The 20,557-nt window shown below is 44.1% G+C and overlaps 2 protein-coding genes across 5 annotated transcripts in view; one reads left to right on the forward strand and one right to left on the reverse strand.

Moving 5' to 3' along the window:
- nup62l (nucleoporin 62 like) overlaps positions 1-11,462 on the reverse strand; it is a 48,937-nt gene extending 37,475 nt beyond the window's left edge. Inside the window, exons 1-4 of the mRNA XM_048544376.1 lie at positions 11,275-11,462; positions 10,623-10,914; positions 7,823-8,238; positions 4,123-4,212 (exon numbers count right to left, since the gene is read on the reverse strand). Of these exons, the coding sequence (XP_048400333.1) occupies positions 4,123-4,212; positions 7,823-8,238; positions 10,623-10,906 (790 nt within the window). The 5' untranslated portion in view covers positions 10,907-10,914; positions 11,275-11,462. The remainder of the gene's footprint in view (positions 1-4,122; positions 4,213-7,822; positions 8,239-10,622; positions 10,915-11,274) is intronic.
- Positions 11,463-11,561: 99 nt separating this feature from the next.
- The window catches only part of dnaaf6 (dynein axonemal assembly factor 6), a 53,174-nt gene continuing 44,178 nt past the window's right edge, over positions 11,562-20,557 (forward strand). Inside the window, exons 1-3 of one of the 4 annotated variants that reach the window (XM_048544379.2) lie at positions 11,594-11,627; positions 12,148-12,274; positions 14,650-14,770. In XM_048544379.2, coding sequence (XP_048400336.1) covers positions 14,681-14,770 — 90 coding nt within the window. In that variant the 5' untranslated portion in view covers positions 11,594-11,627; positions 12,148-12,274; positions 14,650-14,680. The other 3 variants (XM_048544377.1, XM_048544380.1, XM_048544378.2) reach the window with 3 other exon arrangements.

Consider the following 20,557-nt stretch of genomic DNA (forward strand, 5'->3'; position numbering starts at 1 on the left):
TGATCGGTCTTTGCTCATGATATGATAACTCATTGAAAATCATCCAACAAGAAATAATAAAAATAAAGCATTAAAATGAGCATTAGCTGACTGCCAAGACTCTGAGAACTAATGATCACAAATAAAGAGATGGCTGATGAACTGAGTGAGAATTTTGTTTCAGTTTTCACTGTGAAGGAGATAAATAACATGCCAGAAATATATGTGAATCAGGAAATGGCAGGGAGGAAGAAGGTCAAATTTACAATCACTGGGAAGCGATACTGAGCAACATGTTTGAGTTGTTCATCATTAGATCTGAACTGACTTCAAGAAGTGGCTACTGAGATTGTTAATGCATTGGTTTAATTTTCCAAAACTCCCCTAATTACAGAAGTTTACATTACGTGGAAAATAGCAGACAGACAGTCATTCAAAAAGGGGAAAGAGAAAGCAAAAACCACAGGTCAGTCGCCGTAACATCTTTCTTTATATTTGTTCACGTGATGCAGTTTTGCCAGCATTTATTGACAATCCCTAGAAGCAACTACTGTACGCCTGGAGTCACACATGGGTCAGACCAGCTAATGGTGGAAATTTCCTTCCCTGAAGGACAGTAGTGAACCAGATGGGGTTTTGTGATGATTGACAGTAGTTTCATCACTGCCATTATACTAACCATTGGTTTCAGCTGCTTTCATTAAATTCAAAATTTTACAACCTGCCACTGTGGAATTTAAATCAATAGTCATATTAGCCTGGGGTTATTAACGCAAGCAATTTTATCACTGTGCTACTACCTTCCTCATCTGTCATTAGTTATACGTTAGAAGGTATTGAGGAAGCTAAAACAGGTCGGTTATAAAAATTCAAGGTAATCAGGTAGAGTCAACATGCTTTGTGGAGTAAAATCATGCTCAACTAATTCACTGAAGTTCTTTGAAAATGTTGTGGATGAAGGTGAACCGTGGGAGGTATTTCAGATTTCCAGAGGTATTTGATAAGATAAAGCATCAAAGGTTATTGCAGAATATAAAAGTTCATGGTGTAGAGGTAGTATATTGGCATGAATAGAAAATTGGCTGGCTAAACAGGAGACAAAGAGCAGACATAAATGGTTTATCTTCTGTTTGGCAAAGTATAACAAATGATGTGTCTCAATGGTCAGGGCTGGGATCTCAATTGTTTACAATTTATATAAATGGCTGATGAAGGCACCAAAGATACAGTTATCGTATTTGGTAATATTAGGTAGATACAAATATAAGTAAGAAAATAAGTTGTAGAAGGGATACAAGGACAGATTAAGCAAGACAACAAAGATCTGGTAAATGGAGTGTGATGTGGTAAAATGTGAAACTGTCCATTTTGCTAGGAAGAACAAAAAGTACTTTAACCTAAATGGTGAGAGATCATTGAACTATGAAATGCAGAGAGATTGTGGTGGCCTTCTGATTTCTTAAAAAAAAGAATTCTTATGCAAGAACAGAATGCGAACAGAATGTATTATTTTATTGCAAGGGAAATTGAATGTAAAAATTAGGTGGTTATGCTTGAGTTACACAGGGCACTGGTGAGACTGTATCTGAAGTACAGTAGCAGCCATGTTATTTAAGGGAGAATGTAAATGCATTGAAGGGGTAGTACAGAAAGCTCACTCAAATAATACCCAGAGTGGACAGGTTGCCCTGTGAGGAAGGTTTAGATAGGTTAGGCTTGTACCCACTTGAATTTTGAAGAGTAGGAGGTGGCTTGATCAAAACATAAAAGATCCCAGGGGATCTTAACAGCATGGCTACAGGGGGAGTGTTCTCTCTTATGGGAGAATCTTGTCACTGGTTAAAATCAGGGATTGTCCGTTTAAGGCAGAAACAAGGACAACATTTTTTCTTCTCCCCAAGGGTCCTGAATCTTTGGAGCTCTGCCTCTAAAGAAGTAAACTCTTTGAACATTTCTAAAATCAGAGGTAAACTGATTATTAATAAGCATGGGGTTGAAAGGTCATCTGGAGGTGTCAAGAATGAGGAACAAACAAATCCATGATGTCAGTGAATCTTCGACCTGGCTCAATCAGTATATTTCTACCTCAGGTTCACATGCATTGACACTAAAGTTGGACAGCAATTTATTTTAATCAGTTTTTCCAAGAGAAACTTTATTCGGTGGTACAAATTGAGGACTACAGCCATGGAGAAAAAGCTCCTGAAGGGTGTTCAGGATCACTTTCTACAACGGTATGCTGAGGAACCAACTAAAGGACGTGCAATTTTAAGTGTAGCATTATGCAATAAAAAAGGCTAAAAATCTTATTAAACTTGGTGTTAAAAAACTTTAAGCGGCCACTTTTTTGTCCCCACGTTTATGTTTGAAAGTAAGGTAGCTCATTCTGAAACAAACGTTATAAATTTCAATAAAGGAAATTACAAAGGTTTAAGGCAAAAACTGGTTGACACAAACTGTAATTACATGAAAAGCAATGACAGTACATAGGCAATGGATTTTCTTTAAAGAACTATTGCATGGTTTACAACAACTAAATGTTCCTTAAAGATACAAGCCTCCCAAGAAAAAAAGCGACCAACTGTGGCCAGAGCAAGTTCAGGGTTGCATAACATTTTCTGGAGTTTTGAAGAATGAGGAAATCTCAAATGAAATCTTAATGGGACAGGCAGGGTAGATGTAAGTAGCTCTCCAGTTGGGGAGACTACAGCTAATGGCACAATTTAAAAGTAACAAGGATGCAACTTAGGTCCAAGGTGAGAAATTATTTTACTCAGATGGTTAGGAACTTCTGGTAGTGTCTACCAGAGAGCTATGGAGGCTAGGTCTTTGTGTGCTTAAGACTGGGATTGATAATTTTTCTGATTACAGTGATGCAGAGAGTTACAGAACGGGTTAAGTAAAAAACATTGAAGTGTTCAATCAGCCCTGATCCTACCAAATGGTAGGGCTTGCCAGGCTACATGGATCACATCTATGTATGCCAAGGCAATGAAAATGGATAAGCATATGGACGTACATGGAATAGTGTAGGTTAGATGGACTTCAGATTGGTACGACAGGTCAGCACAGCATCGAGGGCCGAAGGGCCTGTACTGCGCTGTAATGTTCTATGTTCTGTGTACAACTGGTGACAAAACTGTCTGCTTGAAGAATTCACTGTCTCCAGCACCAATGTGCACCATCTACAAGACATACTGAAGTAACTCAAATGACCACTTGATAGCACCTTCTAAATGGGATCTCTACCACCTAGAAGGACATGGGCAGTAGACACATCAGAACACTATCACCTGCAAGTTCCCCTCAAGCAACTAACAATCCTGACTTCAAAATACATGTCAATTGCAAAAGAAGGGACAGCCTTTTAAAGAGGTGAGCCCTCCTCTTTCTTTTCATTTTCTGCAATTACATTGGCAGCGAGCTCCACAGCAAACCAGGACATTTATAAACCAATACATCACTCATATTTGCAAATGGTGGAATGTGAGTTCATGAATCTGGTTTTTAACACAACAGCGAGGGATACAAATCAGATTTAGTAAAGCCAAAGGAAGTTACAATCAAAGTGTGGCAAGCAACACCCTTGAGTCCAAAGGATACTGGGACAAGAAGACATGACAGGTGATTCTCTGGCCAGGCATGAACAGATCAGAATGGAACCCATTGAGAGCAGGATGGAAGAACTTTGAAGAAGCTTGGGATTGTCAATCAGCAAGGAGTGAAACTGATACCTGACGTTACTGAGAGTAAGTTATCGGTCTTTCAGTCATGTCTTTCAAACCTGATCAGAATGATTAAAACATTCAGTTCTGGGAAACAGACATATGGTTTGGCCAACAACACTCAAGAGTTTCTGAGGGGAGAGGTTTAGAAATTGCCTGGTAGCTTGTAAATGCAGTCTGGGGAAGGGCTGTTTTTCTTTAAAGGGAGAGGAGTGATGACTTGATTGATTTGAAGGAGTAGCACAATATGAGAAAAGAGAATGGTTAATTAGGACAGTTAAGATGGGAGCCAGCAAAGGATGTTGGGTGGTCAGCAGTTTAACTGTAAAAGGGTAGAGGCAGAAGGTGTTGTACATTAAGTTAGTTTATTCAGTTCACTGTATCGTCAATTGCCCAGGAGTTCAGGCTTTGTACTCACCTGCTGGCTTTGCATTAAATGAGAAGCCCTGCATTGTGGGAGCTGAGGTGTTGGCACATGACGCCACTGTAGACACACCAAAAGCAAAACCTGAAAGAGGAAAGAGCACAACGTCAAAACAGGGATCCTGTAACATTCATAGCAGAGAAACAGGAGATTGATTTATAACTTGCACTCCTCGCCAGCAACACCCTCTTCATAACTATAATATAAAGCCTGTTTCTTTAAGTAAAACAGAGAATGGCAGGTGCTGGAAATCTGAGCAAAAAAACAAACTCAACGGGTCTGCTGGCAGGTATGAGAGAAAGCATTAACGTCTTGGGTTCTCCAGAACTATCACTGATAGGAAAAGGTAGTATATATTCTGAAGACAAGAAGGGCGATGCCAGTAGGCAAATGGGTGGACACAGAGCCTACATAGAGAAAGTTAGACAAAAAGATGGATAATGGCAAGCCAGGAAGGAAGAACAGCTAATAACGGTGGGGTTTAAAAATGGCTAGGCTGTGGTGAAAGCAGCACGTCATGACAGGACCAGGGTGCGAGGTGGGTAAAGAACATGAGGAAGGTGTTCAAGTTCTAAAGGCTACAGGGTACTAAACCTTGCTGGAACATGGCAGCAGACCCAAGGCAGAGATGTTGGCTAGGGAATATAACAACATGTTGAAGTGGAAAGCAAGAGGAAGGTCAGGGTCATTTTTTGCAGACAGAACATAGGTGTTCTGCAGAGGGATCATCTAATCTGCATTTTGTCTACCCAATGTCGATGAGACCTTATCCAGTGAAGTGCAAGCAAATTGCTGCTTCAGCTGGAAGGTGAGTTTTCAGTCTTGGGTAGTGAGAAGGGAGTAGGTAAACAGGCAGACGTAACAGCTGTGAATCCATGGGAAGGTGCCATGGGGAGATGTTGGGAGTGGAGGAGGGGTGGATCAAAGTCTCCCAGCAAGATTGGTCACTGCGGTAGACTGACAAAGGAGGGAAGGGGAAATGTGACTGGTAGTGACATTCCCTGGAAGCTGTGGAAATGGTGACTAATAACCCCTAGGATGAAGATTCTCGTGGGGTTGAAACACAGGACCAAGGGACCATGTAAGTGCTGCGGGAAGGAGGAGAAGAAGCAAGGCCAGAAGTGCAGGAAATGGGTTTGACATGGTTGACAGGCCGCTGGACCATGGATACTGGGAATCTTTAGTTGAGATGAAGGTGGTACCATGAGAACAGATGCAATGGAGACCAAGAAACTAGGAAAACAGACTGGAATCGTACAAGAAGCAGGCTGATGTTGTATAGTCAAGGTAAATATAGGAGTCAGTGGGTTTGTGGTGGATATTGGTGGGCAGTTTATCCCCAAAAATGGAAACAGATATCAAGAAAGGGAAGAGGTTGTCAGAGATGGACCAAGTAAAGTTGAGAACAGGGTGGAAACTAGAAGGGAAATTGGTAACTTTACACAATTCTGGTCAAGAGGAAGATCGTTGATCTCGTAAATGTATCGGTGAAAAAACTGTGATGAGGGTCCAAGTAGGGCCAGAACAAGAAATGTTCCATGTTCCCCACAAAGAGGCAAGTATAACTGGGTTCATACGGGTACCTGTGCCTCTGACTTGAAAAAAAATGAGAAGAGTTAAAAGAAGTTGTTCAAAATGAAGCCATGTTCAGCCAGGTGGAGGGTGGTAGTAGCGGATGGGGACAGTTCAAGCCTTCTTTCCAGGAAAGAAATGGAGAGCACTGAGGCCATCTTAATTGGGGATTGCACACTCATGGTTAAGATGAGGCAGTTGCTACACGCGAACTGGAAATTCTCAAACTGATACAAAGCATCTGACGAATTGCAAATGCTAGTTGGAAGGAGCTGAACAACAGGAGAAAGAACAAAATCAAGTCAATGTTGCTAGTTACGTGCGGCAGGTTCCAGACAGGCATGGGTACCTTGGAGTTGTTGAAACTTGCATTCCTTAATGCATGAAAGAGATATTTTATTGTTAGAATGTCAAAAGAGCCAGAGAATGAAGTGGAACTGGGGTCAAGGGCAACTCAGACAGCATACTATACAGCAGAGACAGTAACCCTGCGATCAGTCCTGCCAACAACTGTGTCAAAATTTTGACAGTCTTTCTGCGGACTGGGCACAGTGTCAGCAGTAAGATAACAATTCCAGTCCAACTGTTCTTCTTTGGGCTCTACCCCATCTATTGTTTACTCCTTACTACCTCTTCTACTACCCCCATAGCTTTTGCATATAAACCAACATTTTGCTAGCTACCATCAGTTGAGGAAGGGTCATTCAACCTAAAACATTAACTCTGATTTCTCTCCACAGATGCTGTCGAATCTGTTCAGCTATTCCAACAACTTCTGCTTTTGTATCAGAATGGAATGATGGAAAATTTTATTTTATTGAAGTACAGAAAATCCTAACAAGTACAAATGCCTCACTTCACCTTTCCAAACTTGGCTGGAATGTAGAAAGCCATTTAAGTGATCAAACAGAAGGGTGTAGGTTTGAAAGGCGTACGGCTAGCACGAGAGACACTGAATCAACTAGAGTAGTAGAACCATTTCACAACACTAAACAGTTAATTGCACTTGTATCTAACACTCATTGATATGATACGCTAATCAAGACAAAAGGCAGCACTGGATTCTATTTAGAGATTTTAAAATGTTGAGCATGTCAATACTTGACAGCGGTGTCAATATATATTGAAAAAATAAACAGACAGGTGCCTCCAGAAGGGGCACCAGGAAGCCCTGACTCAGTAGCACAGGCATCTGTCATTTACGCATGGTCATGGTATATTCAGGTTTATCGATGTGGTTGTCACAGGTCTGGGCTAGTAACTCTAAAATCCAAAGTTCAAATCCCACCTCAACAACTTGGGGATTTCATTAAACTGCCAAATCACAAGCTGCTATCAGGCAAGGGTGATTAAAATGCTCCCTCTCCACAAGCTGCAATATAGCTGATGCTCAACAAATCTGAACAACTGAATCTACCATCCCTTCTGAGGAAGGTCACCGGACCTGAAATGTTAACTGTTTTCTCCTTCACAGATGCTGCTAGACCTGCTGAGCTTTTCTAGCAACTTTGTTTTTGAATCTATCATCCAGCTGTTTAAGAACTAAACTAACAGCAGACTACCTATTGCATCCCTCCCAGGGAACTTCAGACAGGTTTCAATGGTATAGTTACCATCTCAGCTCGTAGCCAGGCAACAAACAGCTCTTGACCATTTGATGCAACTTGTGGTTGACATGACCATTTCACCAGGATTCAGTGGCTGAGCATGTTTCTGAAGTCTACAGGGACTACAAACATTTTTTTTGAAATTCCTTTGTGTGATTTTGGCATTGTTGGCAAGGCTGATTTTTGAAGCCCACCTCGGTCTTAAACTGATTGACTTTCCAGGCCATTTCAGAAGGCAGTTAAGAGCCAACTCCATTGCTGTTGGTTTACAGTCACACAAAGGTCAGGTTAGTTAAGGACAGTGTTTCCTTCCCTAAAGGACGCCAATGAACGAAATGGGTCTTTTGCAACAATGATCACATGACTGCCAGTTAAATTTTATTGATTTCAATTTTCACCATTGGGCATTTGGACCATCATCTCAGGTTTGAGCTGCTTTATACCAAAGTCTGGCAGCAAAGAACATTGTCACAGCACAGCTAATGCAAGAATCTTCAGGTTACTTGTGAACCTACCTGTAGACTGTGCACCCAAAGAAAGTGGTGCTGCTGGTTTGGGAGCTGCTGTAGTTGCTGAGGTGCCAAAGCTAAAGCCAGTTAGCGTGGGTGTTCCATTTGTAGCTGCATTGAAGGTAAATCCACCAGCTGCTGTCGTCTGGGTTGGGGCAGCCAGGGTAGAGGTGAATCCAAACCCAGTGGAAGATGTTGACTGAGCTGTGGTAGAGGACCCCAGCCCAAAACCTCCGACAGCTGGCTGTGTGGGATTGCTGCCAAAGCTGAAGCCCATTGGTGTTGTGGTCTGGGCTGCCGATACAGAGGACATGGCTGGACAAGTGGTGGTAGTGGTACTGGTAGCAGGAGCATTACCGAAAGAGAAGCCAGAGACTGGGTTGCATCCTGTGCCACCAAACCCTAAACTTGGCTTGTTCACTCTGCAGAGAAAACATAAAGTTTAATTATTTGACAAAGATCCCTGTCTAATACCCAACCCATACCATGAAAAAACCAGGCCCTGTCAATCCTGGAGTAAGCACCGAACCACGAATAAAGCAAGATCTATCTATTCCGGAGTTTGAAATGAACCAGCAATAAAACAAGTTCAGCCAATCCTGTGGTAAAAAAACAAAAGAACTGTGGATGTTGTAAAGCAGAAGTTGCTAGGAAAGTTCAGCAGGTTTGGCCACATCTAAGAGAAATCAAAATTATTATTTCAGGTCTGGTAACACTTCCTGAGAACTGATGGTAGCTAGGGAAATGTCAGGTTTTAAGCAGGAAACAGGATTGGCTGGGGGGAGGGGGCAGACAGACAGACAGACGGGGGGGGGCAGGGGCCGAGAGGGAGAGCGGGCGTGGGGGGGGGGGCAGGGACCGAGAGGGAGAGCGGGCACGGGGCGGGGGGGGGGCAGGTGCCGAGAGGGAGAGCGGGAGAGCGGGGGGGGGGGGGGGGGCAAGGGGCCGAGAGGGAGAGCGGGCGCGGGGGGGGGGGGGGGCAGGGGCCGAGAGGGAGAGCGGGCGCGGGGGGGGGGGGGGCAGGTGCCGAGAGGGAGAGCGGGAGAGCGGGCGCGGGGGGGGGGGGGGGGGGGGGGGGGGCAGGGGCCGAGAGGGAGAGCGGGCGCGGGGGGGGGGGGGGGGGGGGGGGGCAGGGGCCGAGAGGGAGAGCGGGGGGGAAGGTTGCAGGAACAGCAACTCATATTCCGCCTGGGAACCCTGCAGCCATATGGTATCAATGTGGACTTCACCAGTTTCAAAATCTCCCCTTCCCCTACTGCATCCCTAAACCAGCCCAGTTCGTCCCCTCCCACCACTGCACCACACAACCAGCCCAGCCCTTCCCCCCCACCCACTGCATCCCAAAACCAGTCCAACCTGTCTCTGCCTCCCTAACTGGTTCTTCCTCTCACCCATCCCTTCCTCCCACCCCAAGCCGCACCCCCATCTCCCTACTAACCTCATCCCACCTCCTTGACCTGTCTGTCTTCCCTGGACTGACCTATCCCCTCCCTACCTCCCCACCTACACTCTCTCCACCTATCTTCTTTACGCTCCATCTTCGGTCCGCCTCCCCCTCTCTCCCTATTTATTCCAGTTCCCTCTCCCCATCCCCCTCTCTGATGAAGGGTCTCGGCCGGAAACGTCAGATTTTGTGCTCCTGAGATGCTGCTTGGCCTGCTGTGTTCATCCAGCCTCACATTTTATTATCTTGCATCTGTCATGTGTTTGCCTAACCAGCAGAACTTTCAGCCAATTTTAGGTCATGGCATTAAATAGATAGTTACTTAATACGAAATTGACTGAACGACATTAAATGGTAATTTTTAAATTAATTGTTTTCTCAGTTAAAAACTGTATCTCTGAATTTTTAAATGTAAGTGGTTTTTTTTTGGATCTGGACCAAGAAGAGAAACTCTCCAGAGCTTGCTCTTAGTACTCTTTCTTTGATTGACCATCTTGCAGTGAGAATCAAGCGATCTCCATTTGGCATCTAATGGCATCACCATCCCTGAAAGCTCCATCCAGATTTTGGGGCTTCCAATGCCCGTAAACTGAAACGCACAATCCATAGTGTTGCTCGAACAGTAGGTTAGAGGCTACAAATTCTGCAGCAAGCAACTCACTTATTGACTCCCCAAAACCTGTCCACCATCTACAAGGCAACAGAAACGTGACTGAATACTGCCCATTTGCCTGTGGGTATGCAACTCCAACACCAATGAAGAAGCATGAGAGCAACCAAGTAGAAACAGCCTGCTTGACTGACACAACCAGAAACAAACCCCCCCCGGATACATAGTGGCAGCAGTACATAAGATGCACCGCAGTAAGTCAACAATGGGTTATCTGACAGCACCTTCCAAACCTGTGACCGCTACTTCCTAGAAGAACAAAGGGCACATGAGAACACTTCCACCTGGAGGTTTCCTTCGGAGCCACTCAGAATCCTGTCTTAGAAATGTATTGCCATTCCTTCAGTGCTGCTGAGTCAAAATCCTAGAACTGACTCCTTAACAGCACCACGGATATCCATACACATCACGGACTGCAAAGATTCAAAACAGCTCAACATCATATACTCAAGTTCAACTGGGGATGGGCAAATGAGTGCTGGACTTACAAGTAACATCCACATCCAAGTAGGTCATGACAACACAAATTACCAAGACCTACGGTCAACCCATCTCCACATTTTCTCCCTCCAATATTGACATTCTCTGTTGAATTCCACAACACATCCATCCACTCCCTCCAGTTCACTCATCCACCGCCAGTCCAGTCTTTGGCTGTGAACATTAATGTGTAGGTACAGACTATGGCCTACCCAAGAGAGAAGCCTCCAGTAGTGGCAGTTGTTGCTGGCTGTGTTGGCAGGCAGAATCCAGTAGATGATGCGACTCCAGTAGTGGGAGTGCTGAACGAAAACAGACCAGTGCTGGGTGCTGAGGTGGCCGTTGTTGTAACCTGCTGGGGTGTTCCAAAGCTAAAGGTCCCTTGGGAGGCTGCAGTAGTGCTGCCAAAAGAGAACGCACTCCCTGTGCCTGCCGTCTTGGGAGCAGTGAAGGAGAAGCTGCCGCCTCCAGCCGGATTCCCAAAATTGAAGCTCATTTTGAAATCTAGAGAAAAATGGAAATTATCAGTCCACTGGTTGCAGCCTGTTAGGCTACATGCACACTCAACTAAGAGACTTAACCTCCTCCTTGCTCTAACCTACCCCACTCCATCCCCACATGGTCAGCAGTGAATTGAGGGGAATGTAGGTTAGGTTATTTTAGTTTTGGATTAGGATTATTCCACGGTACAACATCGTGGGCCAAAGGGCCTGTACTGTGCTGTTCTATGTTCTATCCCCATCCACCTCACCCGAAAACCCTGCCTCACCCCATTCTCCCATCCCACCTCTTCACCCAGCCCACCTCTCCAGATTAGATGTCTGTCTCTTGGGGCCGACTTGATGTTCTTGCGGTCTCACCTACCTTGGGGTTCCGGTCTGATTCACGGAAGATCCCCTATGCAAGAACTGGCGCAAACGACAATGGACTCTCTAGGCCGATACCGAAGCGATCTCGCTCCTCTTTTCGGCCCCCTCTATATCCGGCCCTAAATGATCCCGCTCTCTCACAGGTACTGTACGAACAACTTCGCTCGCTACACACCTCCCAAGCCCGCTCGCTCTGATTGGCGAAACCGTGCACCCATCCCCTCGATCCAGCATCGTCGCTGCTGATTGGGCCCCGAGGGCGGGAAGTGCATTGGTCCAGGGAGCTGTCAATCAAACCTAGCCGCCATGTCCATGGTTCCCATAGCGACGAGAAGATTCGCTGGAATAGTAAGTGTGAGGAAGGGAAGTGAGGGGTATAAAGGATGAGGGTGTAGGGAGTGAAAGAAATCGAATGAGTTAAAAAGAGAAAATTTGAGGCAGGGTGTGGAGAGGGAGAGAGAAAAGACATTGAGTACGTGAGTAAAGAGAAAGTTTGAGGGAGGAAGGGACAGAGACAGCGAGGGAGAGATGTAAGTGATAGAAGGAGGTAGGGAGAGAGTGAATGCGGAAAGAGTGCGAGGGAGTGTGAAAGGCTCATCAGTGGAATAGGCTTGACAGGATGAAGGTAGGAAGGATTTTAAGATGAGGCCTTCTGGGGAATGTGTAGTGGTAGGGAGAGAGGAAGGATGAAATATTGTTTTTTTTCTTAGTGTTTAAAGTATATTTTCTGCAATTGTAACATGTGCCGCATCATAATTTATCTCAGCGAGTAATTGCTCAGTGCACCTTTGAGACTACATATGACTTTGCTTCAGCTCCGAAACGTGTAGAACAGCAGATCAGTTATTATCCTAGTTTTTTTACACAGTGCAGTGTTTCTTGTCGCTTGCTTTACTTGGAATAAGTCATTAGCCTCTTGCCAGAGGCTTAGTGCAAGGGATGCCACTCCTCATCATGCATGGCTGACTGGAAAACTCTCCACTCTCACTGCCTTGGTAAGGAAGTCGGAAGGAATTTGCTGGTAGATGCTCCAACCTGTTTGGCCAACTTTGGCTTCTAAACAGCAACAGGGAGGTGGGGGTTTCAGTTGGTAGTTACTTTTTAAAAAAAGGAAAGCAAAGAGAACACATTGAGGAAATTCCAAAGGCAATTTATCAATGTATTGGGGGAAGAAAGTAACCAATGAAAGAGTTGGGACAGAAGTGGCCACATATATAGAGCTGAGGTTTTAAATGAGTACTTTGTGTCTGTATTCACTATAGAGTAAAAAATGAAGGTATATAAATCAACAAGGGGGGGTTGCAATATATTTTAATAAATTCGAAGAAGACACCAAAAAGGTTGATGACGGTAGAGCAATAGATATTGTTTATTTGGATTTCAGTGAAGCCTTTGACAAGCTTCCGCATGGTTAGGTCACATGGGATTCAGAGTGAGCTTGCCAACTGGATACATGATTGGCTTAATGCAGAAGACAGAAAGTATTGGTGGAGGGTTGCTTTTTGGACTGAAGACATGTAACCAGCCGTGTTCCACAGGGATCAGTTCTGGGTCCTCTCTTGTCTGATATTTACATAAATGGCTTGGATGAGAATAAAGGATGTTTGGTTAGTAAGTTTGCAGATGACACCACAATTGGTGGCATTGTTGACAGTGAAGAATGTTTTCTAAGATGATAGTGGGATCTTGATCAAATGGGTCAATGGGCTGAAAAATGGCAGGTGGAGTTCAATCTGGATAAATGCAAGATATTGCATAATGGTACAACAAACAAGGGTAAGACTTATACAGTTAATGGTAGGGCTTTGACTAGTGTTGTAGAACAGAAGGACCTAGGGCACAGGTTAATAATTCTTTAAAGTTTGCATCACATATGAACAGGATGGTTAAAAAGGCGTTTGGCATGCGTGCATTCATTGATTGGTTGCTCAAATTCATACTGTAGTAAACAGCGAGGAAAAAGCCTTAGACAGCAGGATGGTATGGATTTGTTGTTCAGATGGGCTGAACAAATAGAATTTAGACCATAAGACAGGAAAACAAATAGATCGTTCGACCCCTTGAGTCCGCTCCACCACTGAATGGCATCAAGGCTGACCCGATAATCCTCAAATTCATGTGCTGCCTTTTCTTTGTAGCCCTTGCCAATAAAATACTTGACCCAAAATCTTATATAGACGAACAAGTAAGAGTAGTAAAATGAGGAGTTTTGCCAATTAGAAATCGTAATGGGGATGTACGGACAGAGGCAGTGAGTTTGGCTGAGGTGTTTCATGAATACTTTGCATTTGTCTTTACTAAAGAGGGAGCTGCTAACTCAGACAAGCTAACTGAGGAGGAAACTCTGTCACTAGAAATACTTATTATTGATAAGGTGTAGGTATTGGTTAGAGAGTTGGTACTTAGATGGTGATAAGGCACTGGGACTGGATGAAATGCATCTGGAAATTTTAAAGAAAGTAAGCGTGGACATTGCAGGTGCCAGGACACAATCTTTAATCTTCCCTCAACTCAGGAGAGATGCCAGAAGGCTGGAGAATTGCAAACATTACAGTCTTTTAAAAAACATTGAAGGAGTAAGCTGAGCAATTACAGACCAGTCAGTTAACTTCAGTGAAGGGGAATATTTTGCTAACAATTATTTAGGATAAAATTAGAAGTAACATGCAAAAAGGTGGTTTGATTAGGAAGTATCAGTATGAGTTCCTTGAGGGGAAATGATGTTTTACTTCCTGAAAATTTTTGAAGAGCTAACAGAAAGGCATAAAAGTTGTCTGTTCATCACCACCTTCCTCACCACAAAACCTCTCTGAGAAGTTTGGTTCATTTAATAAATCAGTAATAAAAAGCAACTCTCTGTAATAATGACCATGCAATAGCCAGATTGATACAAAAGCCAATTTGGTGCTTAAATATCACTGAGAGAATAAAATCTGCTGTCATAACCCTGTCCGACTACGGGCCTGTGACAGTGTGGGTGACTCTCTAGTTGTCTTGAGTGAAGTTAAGATTGAATAATAAATACTAACCTTGCAGAGATGCTTTTGTCTCACTAACAGTTCAAGAGTATTATTGTCATGCCGTTCTGTTTTCCCTTTTCTCTTTCTTCTCCATCTGCCCCACTGTTTCACACCCCCCCCCAAACTTGCCTCACAATACTTAATTTGATGTTGCTCATCTCAAACATTAATATAAGGAATCTCACAGATTCATTCCCCACAATCCAACCTGTGCCCGAAGCAGGAATGTATGTGGACATCTGCAGTGCCAGGGTGTACTTACTGTTGACATATCAGCTGGTAAACTAACACAATTAGTGGTAAGACAGTATAAATTGGTTCTAAAAGAGGATCCTTTCTCTTGCAAATAGGGCGTTTATTCAGCTCTAACAAGGTAACAAGATGGATTTCACCTTCTCAGCTGACCACCTGCAAGCTTTGTCAAACCTGCTGTCCTGTTCAGATCGAGAAGAGGAGGAACTGGATGAGGAGGTAATTCTAAACATGTCCCGCAAACTTAGATCGCTAGACTGGATCAAGGCTTGGGGATTTGGTTTTATTCCACCTCTCAAAGAACCCTGGTCATTTCTCAAGGGATTTATGGAACTTACTATGAAATTTCCGGATAAGGAGCAGCTCAGCCTCTCTGTCTATATCTGACTGAATTGTTTGAAAATCTAAAATATCATTTGGCTCCCATTCATCTTCCAATCAATCAAGCCCTCAATTGAATAACCTTCTCAGTTTGTTTAAAATTAGTTATTTTTAATGTCAGGAAAAGTTACTCAGAATCACAAACCTCACTGCTTTTCTCAGCATGCTGTTGAATGATCTATCTCTCCATAAACTCACATAAATTGAAACTGAACTTCCAATAACTTGTCAAGTACAATTAACTACAGGCAGAGAGTCCTTTAATTTAATCTAATCTGAAAGACAGTTCCGAGTGTTGACCTGAAGAGTATCCTCAGGAATGGCATTTCAATCCAAGACTATCTTACCCAGAGACACTTCAGTTCATTCAGGAAATGTCAGTATTTTGGCCATTTGACCAGAGTTGAAAAGCTCACTACTAAAGTAGGTGATGGAAGGCAGCAGAATGGATTGACGTGGCGGTGTAGTTGAATGATGAATGTCGCACAATAGTTGCCAACAAAGTGGAGTAGTTGTGTGAGGATGATGCGAGACAGACAAGTGTGGCTTACTATAAGAGCAGATCTCCTGGCAGCGGTATCCCAACTTCAGTTACTCTTCAGATATGAAAGGTTGCATACTTCATTTCTTATTTGTCATATCTTTACCCTGGCTTCCCTGTTTGTGGACTCATTGCTTGTTCAATACAATGAGACTGTAATTGCCAAAAAAAACCTCCGAATGCTGTGGTACTGTTGATTGATTTTGAAAAGAGAGAAGACCCATGATGCTCTTTGATATGAAGTTTTATGAAGAAGTTGTTTTAATATCTGTTTTGGGAGAGTGCACAATGGAGTTGCTCCCAGAAAATTAGGATTCCAATTGCAGTTTTATCCTTTGTGTTTCTATTCAGCCAGGATCATAGTCATCTCTGTGATGTAGAACACAAACACCTTGAAGAACATTTGGAGCCTTAAACTAGTGTGCAACATGTCCAAGACTGAGAAACAAAGTCAAGCAAAGCCTGAAGTTCACCCATGGCAAAATGAAGTCAACTGGGGTGGATGGAGAAGCTAACAGTTCAAGGGAGACAATGTTCAAGTGAGGGGTCAGACAGTATCAGCACCTTAACTGGGAGGGGTGGGTGGATTGGAATGGAGTGGAGAGAGAAAGAGAGAGAGAGAAAGTGTCAGATCCTTCAGGATTTAGAAGAAAAGTGAGTCAGCACTGCAAGGGAGAGAAGAGGAGGGAGTCAGCTCCTGCTGGGTAGTGGAGGACACAGAGTGTGAGAGCTACTTTAGGGAAGAGATAGAGAGAGAGAGACAGCAACTTCACAGGGGAGAAAGAGAGAGAGTGTCAGCTTCTTCAGAGGCGAGAGAGAGAGAGATAGACTCTCACCCTAAGTGGGTAGAGAGAGAGAGTCAGACCCTTCAGAGGAGAGAGAGTCAACTCCTTCAGGGAGGAGGAGAGTAAGAGAATCAGTTTAATTGGGGCGAGAGTGAGATACAGCCCCTTCACAAGAGAGAGAAAGTGTCAGCACCTTCACGGGAGAGAGAGAGCGAGAGAGAAAAAGACAGACAGAGAAAATCAGTTATTCCGGAGGTCGAGAAAAAGAGTCAGCTCCTTCAGGCGAGGAAGAGTGAACGTGAGCACCTTCAAGGAAAGGGAGAGGCTCAGCACCTTCAGCAGAGAGAGAGAGTCAGACTCTCAAGTTGACGAGAAAGAAAGAGAGAGAGACATAGAATCATGTAGCATAGAAACGGACCTTGTGGTCCAACCAATCCATGTCGAACATATTAGCAAAGTAAACCCATCCCACTTGCTTGTTCTTGGCCTATTTCCCTGCAAACCATTCCTATTCATGTACTTATCCAACTGTTTTTTAAATGCTGTCATTGTACCCACATCCTCAGGATGTTCATTGTGCACACAAACTATTTTTCTGTAAAAAAATTTGCCTTTAACTTTTTGAAATTTCTCTCCTCTCACCTTAAAAATGTGCCTCTTTGCCTTGGAGTCTTGCATCCTTAAAAAAAAACCTACCATTAACCCTATCTATACTCATTATGATTTCATAAAACCCTACAAGCTCACCTCTCAACCTCCTATGCTCCAGTGGAAAGAGTTCCAGGCTTATCCAGCCTTTCTTTATTACTTAGTTTCAAAGAGATGTGCAAAGCACGTTTTTCACACAAAGGATGGTGGGTGCCTGGAACACACTGCTGGAAGAAGTGGTGGAAGCAGACAAAATAGCTGCATTCAAGAAGCACCTGGACAAATACATGAATAGGAAGAGAAAAGAGGGATATGGATCCTGTAAGTGAAGGGCAAAATGTGTCAATGCAGGCTTGGAGGGCTGAAAGGCCTGTAAAGTGCTGTTATGTTCTTTATTTTTTGACTGACCAATAAAAGCAAGTGTACTAAACACCTTCTTAACCACTATGTCTATATGTGATGCAAACTTCAAAGAACGATGTACCTGAATCCTTAGGTCCCTTTGCTCTAAACACTACCCAAGGCCCTACCATTAATTGTACAAGTGCTACCCCTGCTTGTTTTGCTAAAATGCAATACCTCACATTTATCCAGATTGAATTCCATCCACCATTTTTCAGCCCATTGACCAATTTGATCAAGATCCCTTTTTAATCTTAGAAAACCTTCTTCACTGTCTACCATGCCACTAATTTTGATGCCATCTGCAAACTTATTAACCATGCCTTATACATTCTTACCCAAATCATTTATATAAATAACAACCAAAAGTGCACTCAAAACCAATCCCTGTGGAACATGGCTGGTTTCAAATCTTCAGTCTGAAAAACGATCCTCTACCACCACTGTCTGTCCCCTGCCATTAAGGCAATTGATAAGCTCACCCTGAATCCCATGTGACCTAACTTTACTAATTTAAAGAGAGCCAGCTCCTTCAGGGGAGAAATTGAGAATCAGATCCTTCATGGGGGAAACAGAAAGCGACTTTAGCAGAGGGAGAAATAGCATCTTTAAAAGAGGGACAGAGAGAGAGAGACACACACTCAGAAAGAGTTTCAGCAACTCCAGAAGAGACAGAGAAGGGACGGCCAGCACCTTCAGTGGAGGGAAAGTGAAAATCAGCATCATTAGGGGAGGAGAGAGAGAGGGAGAATCAGCTCCTTCAGAGCAGAAAATAGACAGAGAATCAGCTTCTTCAAGGGAGAGAGAGAGAGAAAGAGAGAGCTCAATCCATCATGGTGTTGGGGGTGTGGTGGAGACGAAGAGAGACCGGGGAGAGGGACAGCCAGCATCCTTGGGGACACAGAGACAGATTGCACCTTATTGGTGGGGGAAGAAAGAGAGAGAGAGGAAAAAAAGAAAACGAAGCAGAATATAGATAGACTGGAGAGTTGGGCAGATAAATAGCAGATGGAGTTCAATCCGGGCAAATGCGAGGTGATGCATTTTGGAAGATCAAATTCAAGGGCGAACTATACAGTAAATGGAAAAGTCCTAGGGAAAATTGATGAACAGAGAGATCTGGGTGTTCAGGTCCATTGTTCCCTGAAGATGACAACGCAGGTCAATAGGGTGGTCAAGAAGGCATATGGCATGCTTTCCTTCATTGGGCGGGGTATTGAGTACTAGAGTTGGCAGGTCATGTTGCAGTTGTATAGGACTTTGGTTCGGCCACATTTGGAGTACTGTGTACAGTTCTGATCGCCACATTACCAAAAGGATGTGGATGCTTTGGAGAGGGTGCAGAGGAGGTTCACCAGGATGTTGCCTGGTATGGAGGGTGCTAGCTATGAAGAGAGGTTGAATAGATTAGGATTATTTTCATTAGGAAGACGGAGATTGAGGGGGGACCTGATTGAGGTCTGCAAAATCATGAGGGGTATAGGCAGGGTGGATAGCAAAAAGCTTTTTCCCAGAGTGGGGGACTCAATTACTAGGGGTCATGAGTTCAAAGTGAGAGGAGGGAAGTTTAAGGGAGATATGCATGGAAAGTTCTTTACACAGAGGGTGGTGGGCGCCTGGAATGCGTTGCCAGCGGAGGTGTTGGACGCAGACATGTTAGCGTCTTTTAAGATATATTTGGACAAGTACATAGATGGGCAGGGAGCAAATGGACACAGACCGTTAGAAAATAGATGACAGGTTAGACAGAGGATCTTGATCGGCGCAGGCTTGGAGGACTGAAGGGCCTGTTCCTGAGCTGTAGGTTTCTTTGTTTCTTTGTGACAAAACACATTGATGAAGGTCGAGGAGTGGATTTCGTGAATATGGATTTTAGCAAGGCATTTGATAAGGTTTCCCATGGTAGGCTCATTCAGAAAGTTAGGAGACATGGGATTAAGAGAAATTTGGCTGTCTGGATACAGAATTGGCTGTCCAAAAGAAGACAGAAGGTGGTGGTGGATGGAAAATATTCAGCTCGGAGCTCGGTGACCAGTGGGGTTCTACAGGGATCTATTTTGGGACCCCTGTTCTTTGTGATCTTTATAAATGATTTGGATGAGGAAGTGGAAGGGTGGGTTAATAAGTTTGCTGATGACATGAAGGTTGGTGGAGTTGTGGACAGCCTGGAGGGCTTTTGTAGGTTGCAACAGGACATTGACAGGATGCAGAGCTAGGGAAGGAAGTGGCAAATGGAATTCAACCCAGAAAAGTGTGAAGTGATCCATTTTGGAAGGTCAAATTTGAATGCAGAATACAAGGTTAATGGCAGGATTCTTGAGGAACAGAGGGATATTGGGGTCCATGTCCATAGATCCCTCAAAGTTGACCCCCAAGTTGATAGGGTTGTTAAGAAGGCATATGGTGCGTTGGCTTTCCTTGGCAGGGGAATTGATTTTTAGAGCCATGAGGTTAAACTGCAGCTCTATAAAACTCTGGTTAGACCACACTTGGAATATTGTGTTATGTTCTGGCTGCCTCTTTTTAGGAAGGATGTGGAAGCTTTAGAGGGTGTGCAGAGGAGATTTACCAGGATGCTGTTTGGACTAGAGGTCAGCATCTTCATGGAGAAGACAATGTGTTAGCACCATCAGGGGAGAAGGAGAGATGTGGCACCTTCAGATGAAGAGAGAGAATGTCAGCACTTTGATGGGTGTGAGCGGAAGAGAGAGAAAACACTTTAAGGGAAAAGAGACATTCAACATGTTCAAGATTCATGGTGAGAGAGACTCAGTGTCTTCAGTGGAGAGGGAGGAAGTATCAGCACTTAGATGGTGTGAGAGAGAGAGAAAGTAAGCACCTTCAGGGTGAGAGAGAGGGGAGTTGGCTCCTTCATGGGAAGAGAAGAGAGTCAGCACCATAGCAGGATAGTGAGAGATAGGTTCGGTCAACACCTTCAGAAGGAGAAAGAGAGCGCACCTTCAGGGGAGAGAGGGTGTTAGTACTATCAAAGGAGCAAGTGAGGGAGTCAGGACTTCAGGGGAGAGAGTGAGAGGGAGCTCTTTGAGGGGAGCAGGGAGGCAGCGGCGGGGGCGAGAGAGAGAGAGAGAGAGAGCGAGACAGAGAGAGTGTCAGCACTTTCAAGTAGGGAAGACCGAGTGAGTGAGAGAGAGCGAGCAAGTCAGCACCTTCATGGGAGGGCAAGTTTGACACAGTGATTTCAAGGGCATATAAGAAAGATAGAATGTCAGCTTCTTCAGCGCAGGGAGA

Source organism: Stegostoma tigrinum, chromosome 15 (assembly GCF_030684315.1).
Source record: "Stegostoma tigrinum isolate sSteTig4 chromosome 15, sSteTig4.hap1, whole genome shotgun sequence".
Taxonomy (NCBI): Eukaryota; Metazoa; Chordata; class Chondrichthyes; order Orectolobiformes; family Stegostomatidae; genus Stegostoma; species Stegostoma tigrinum.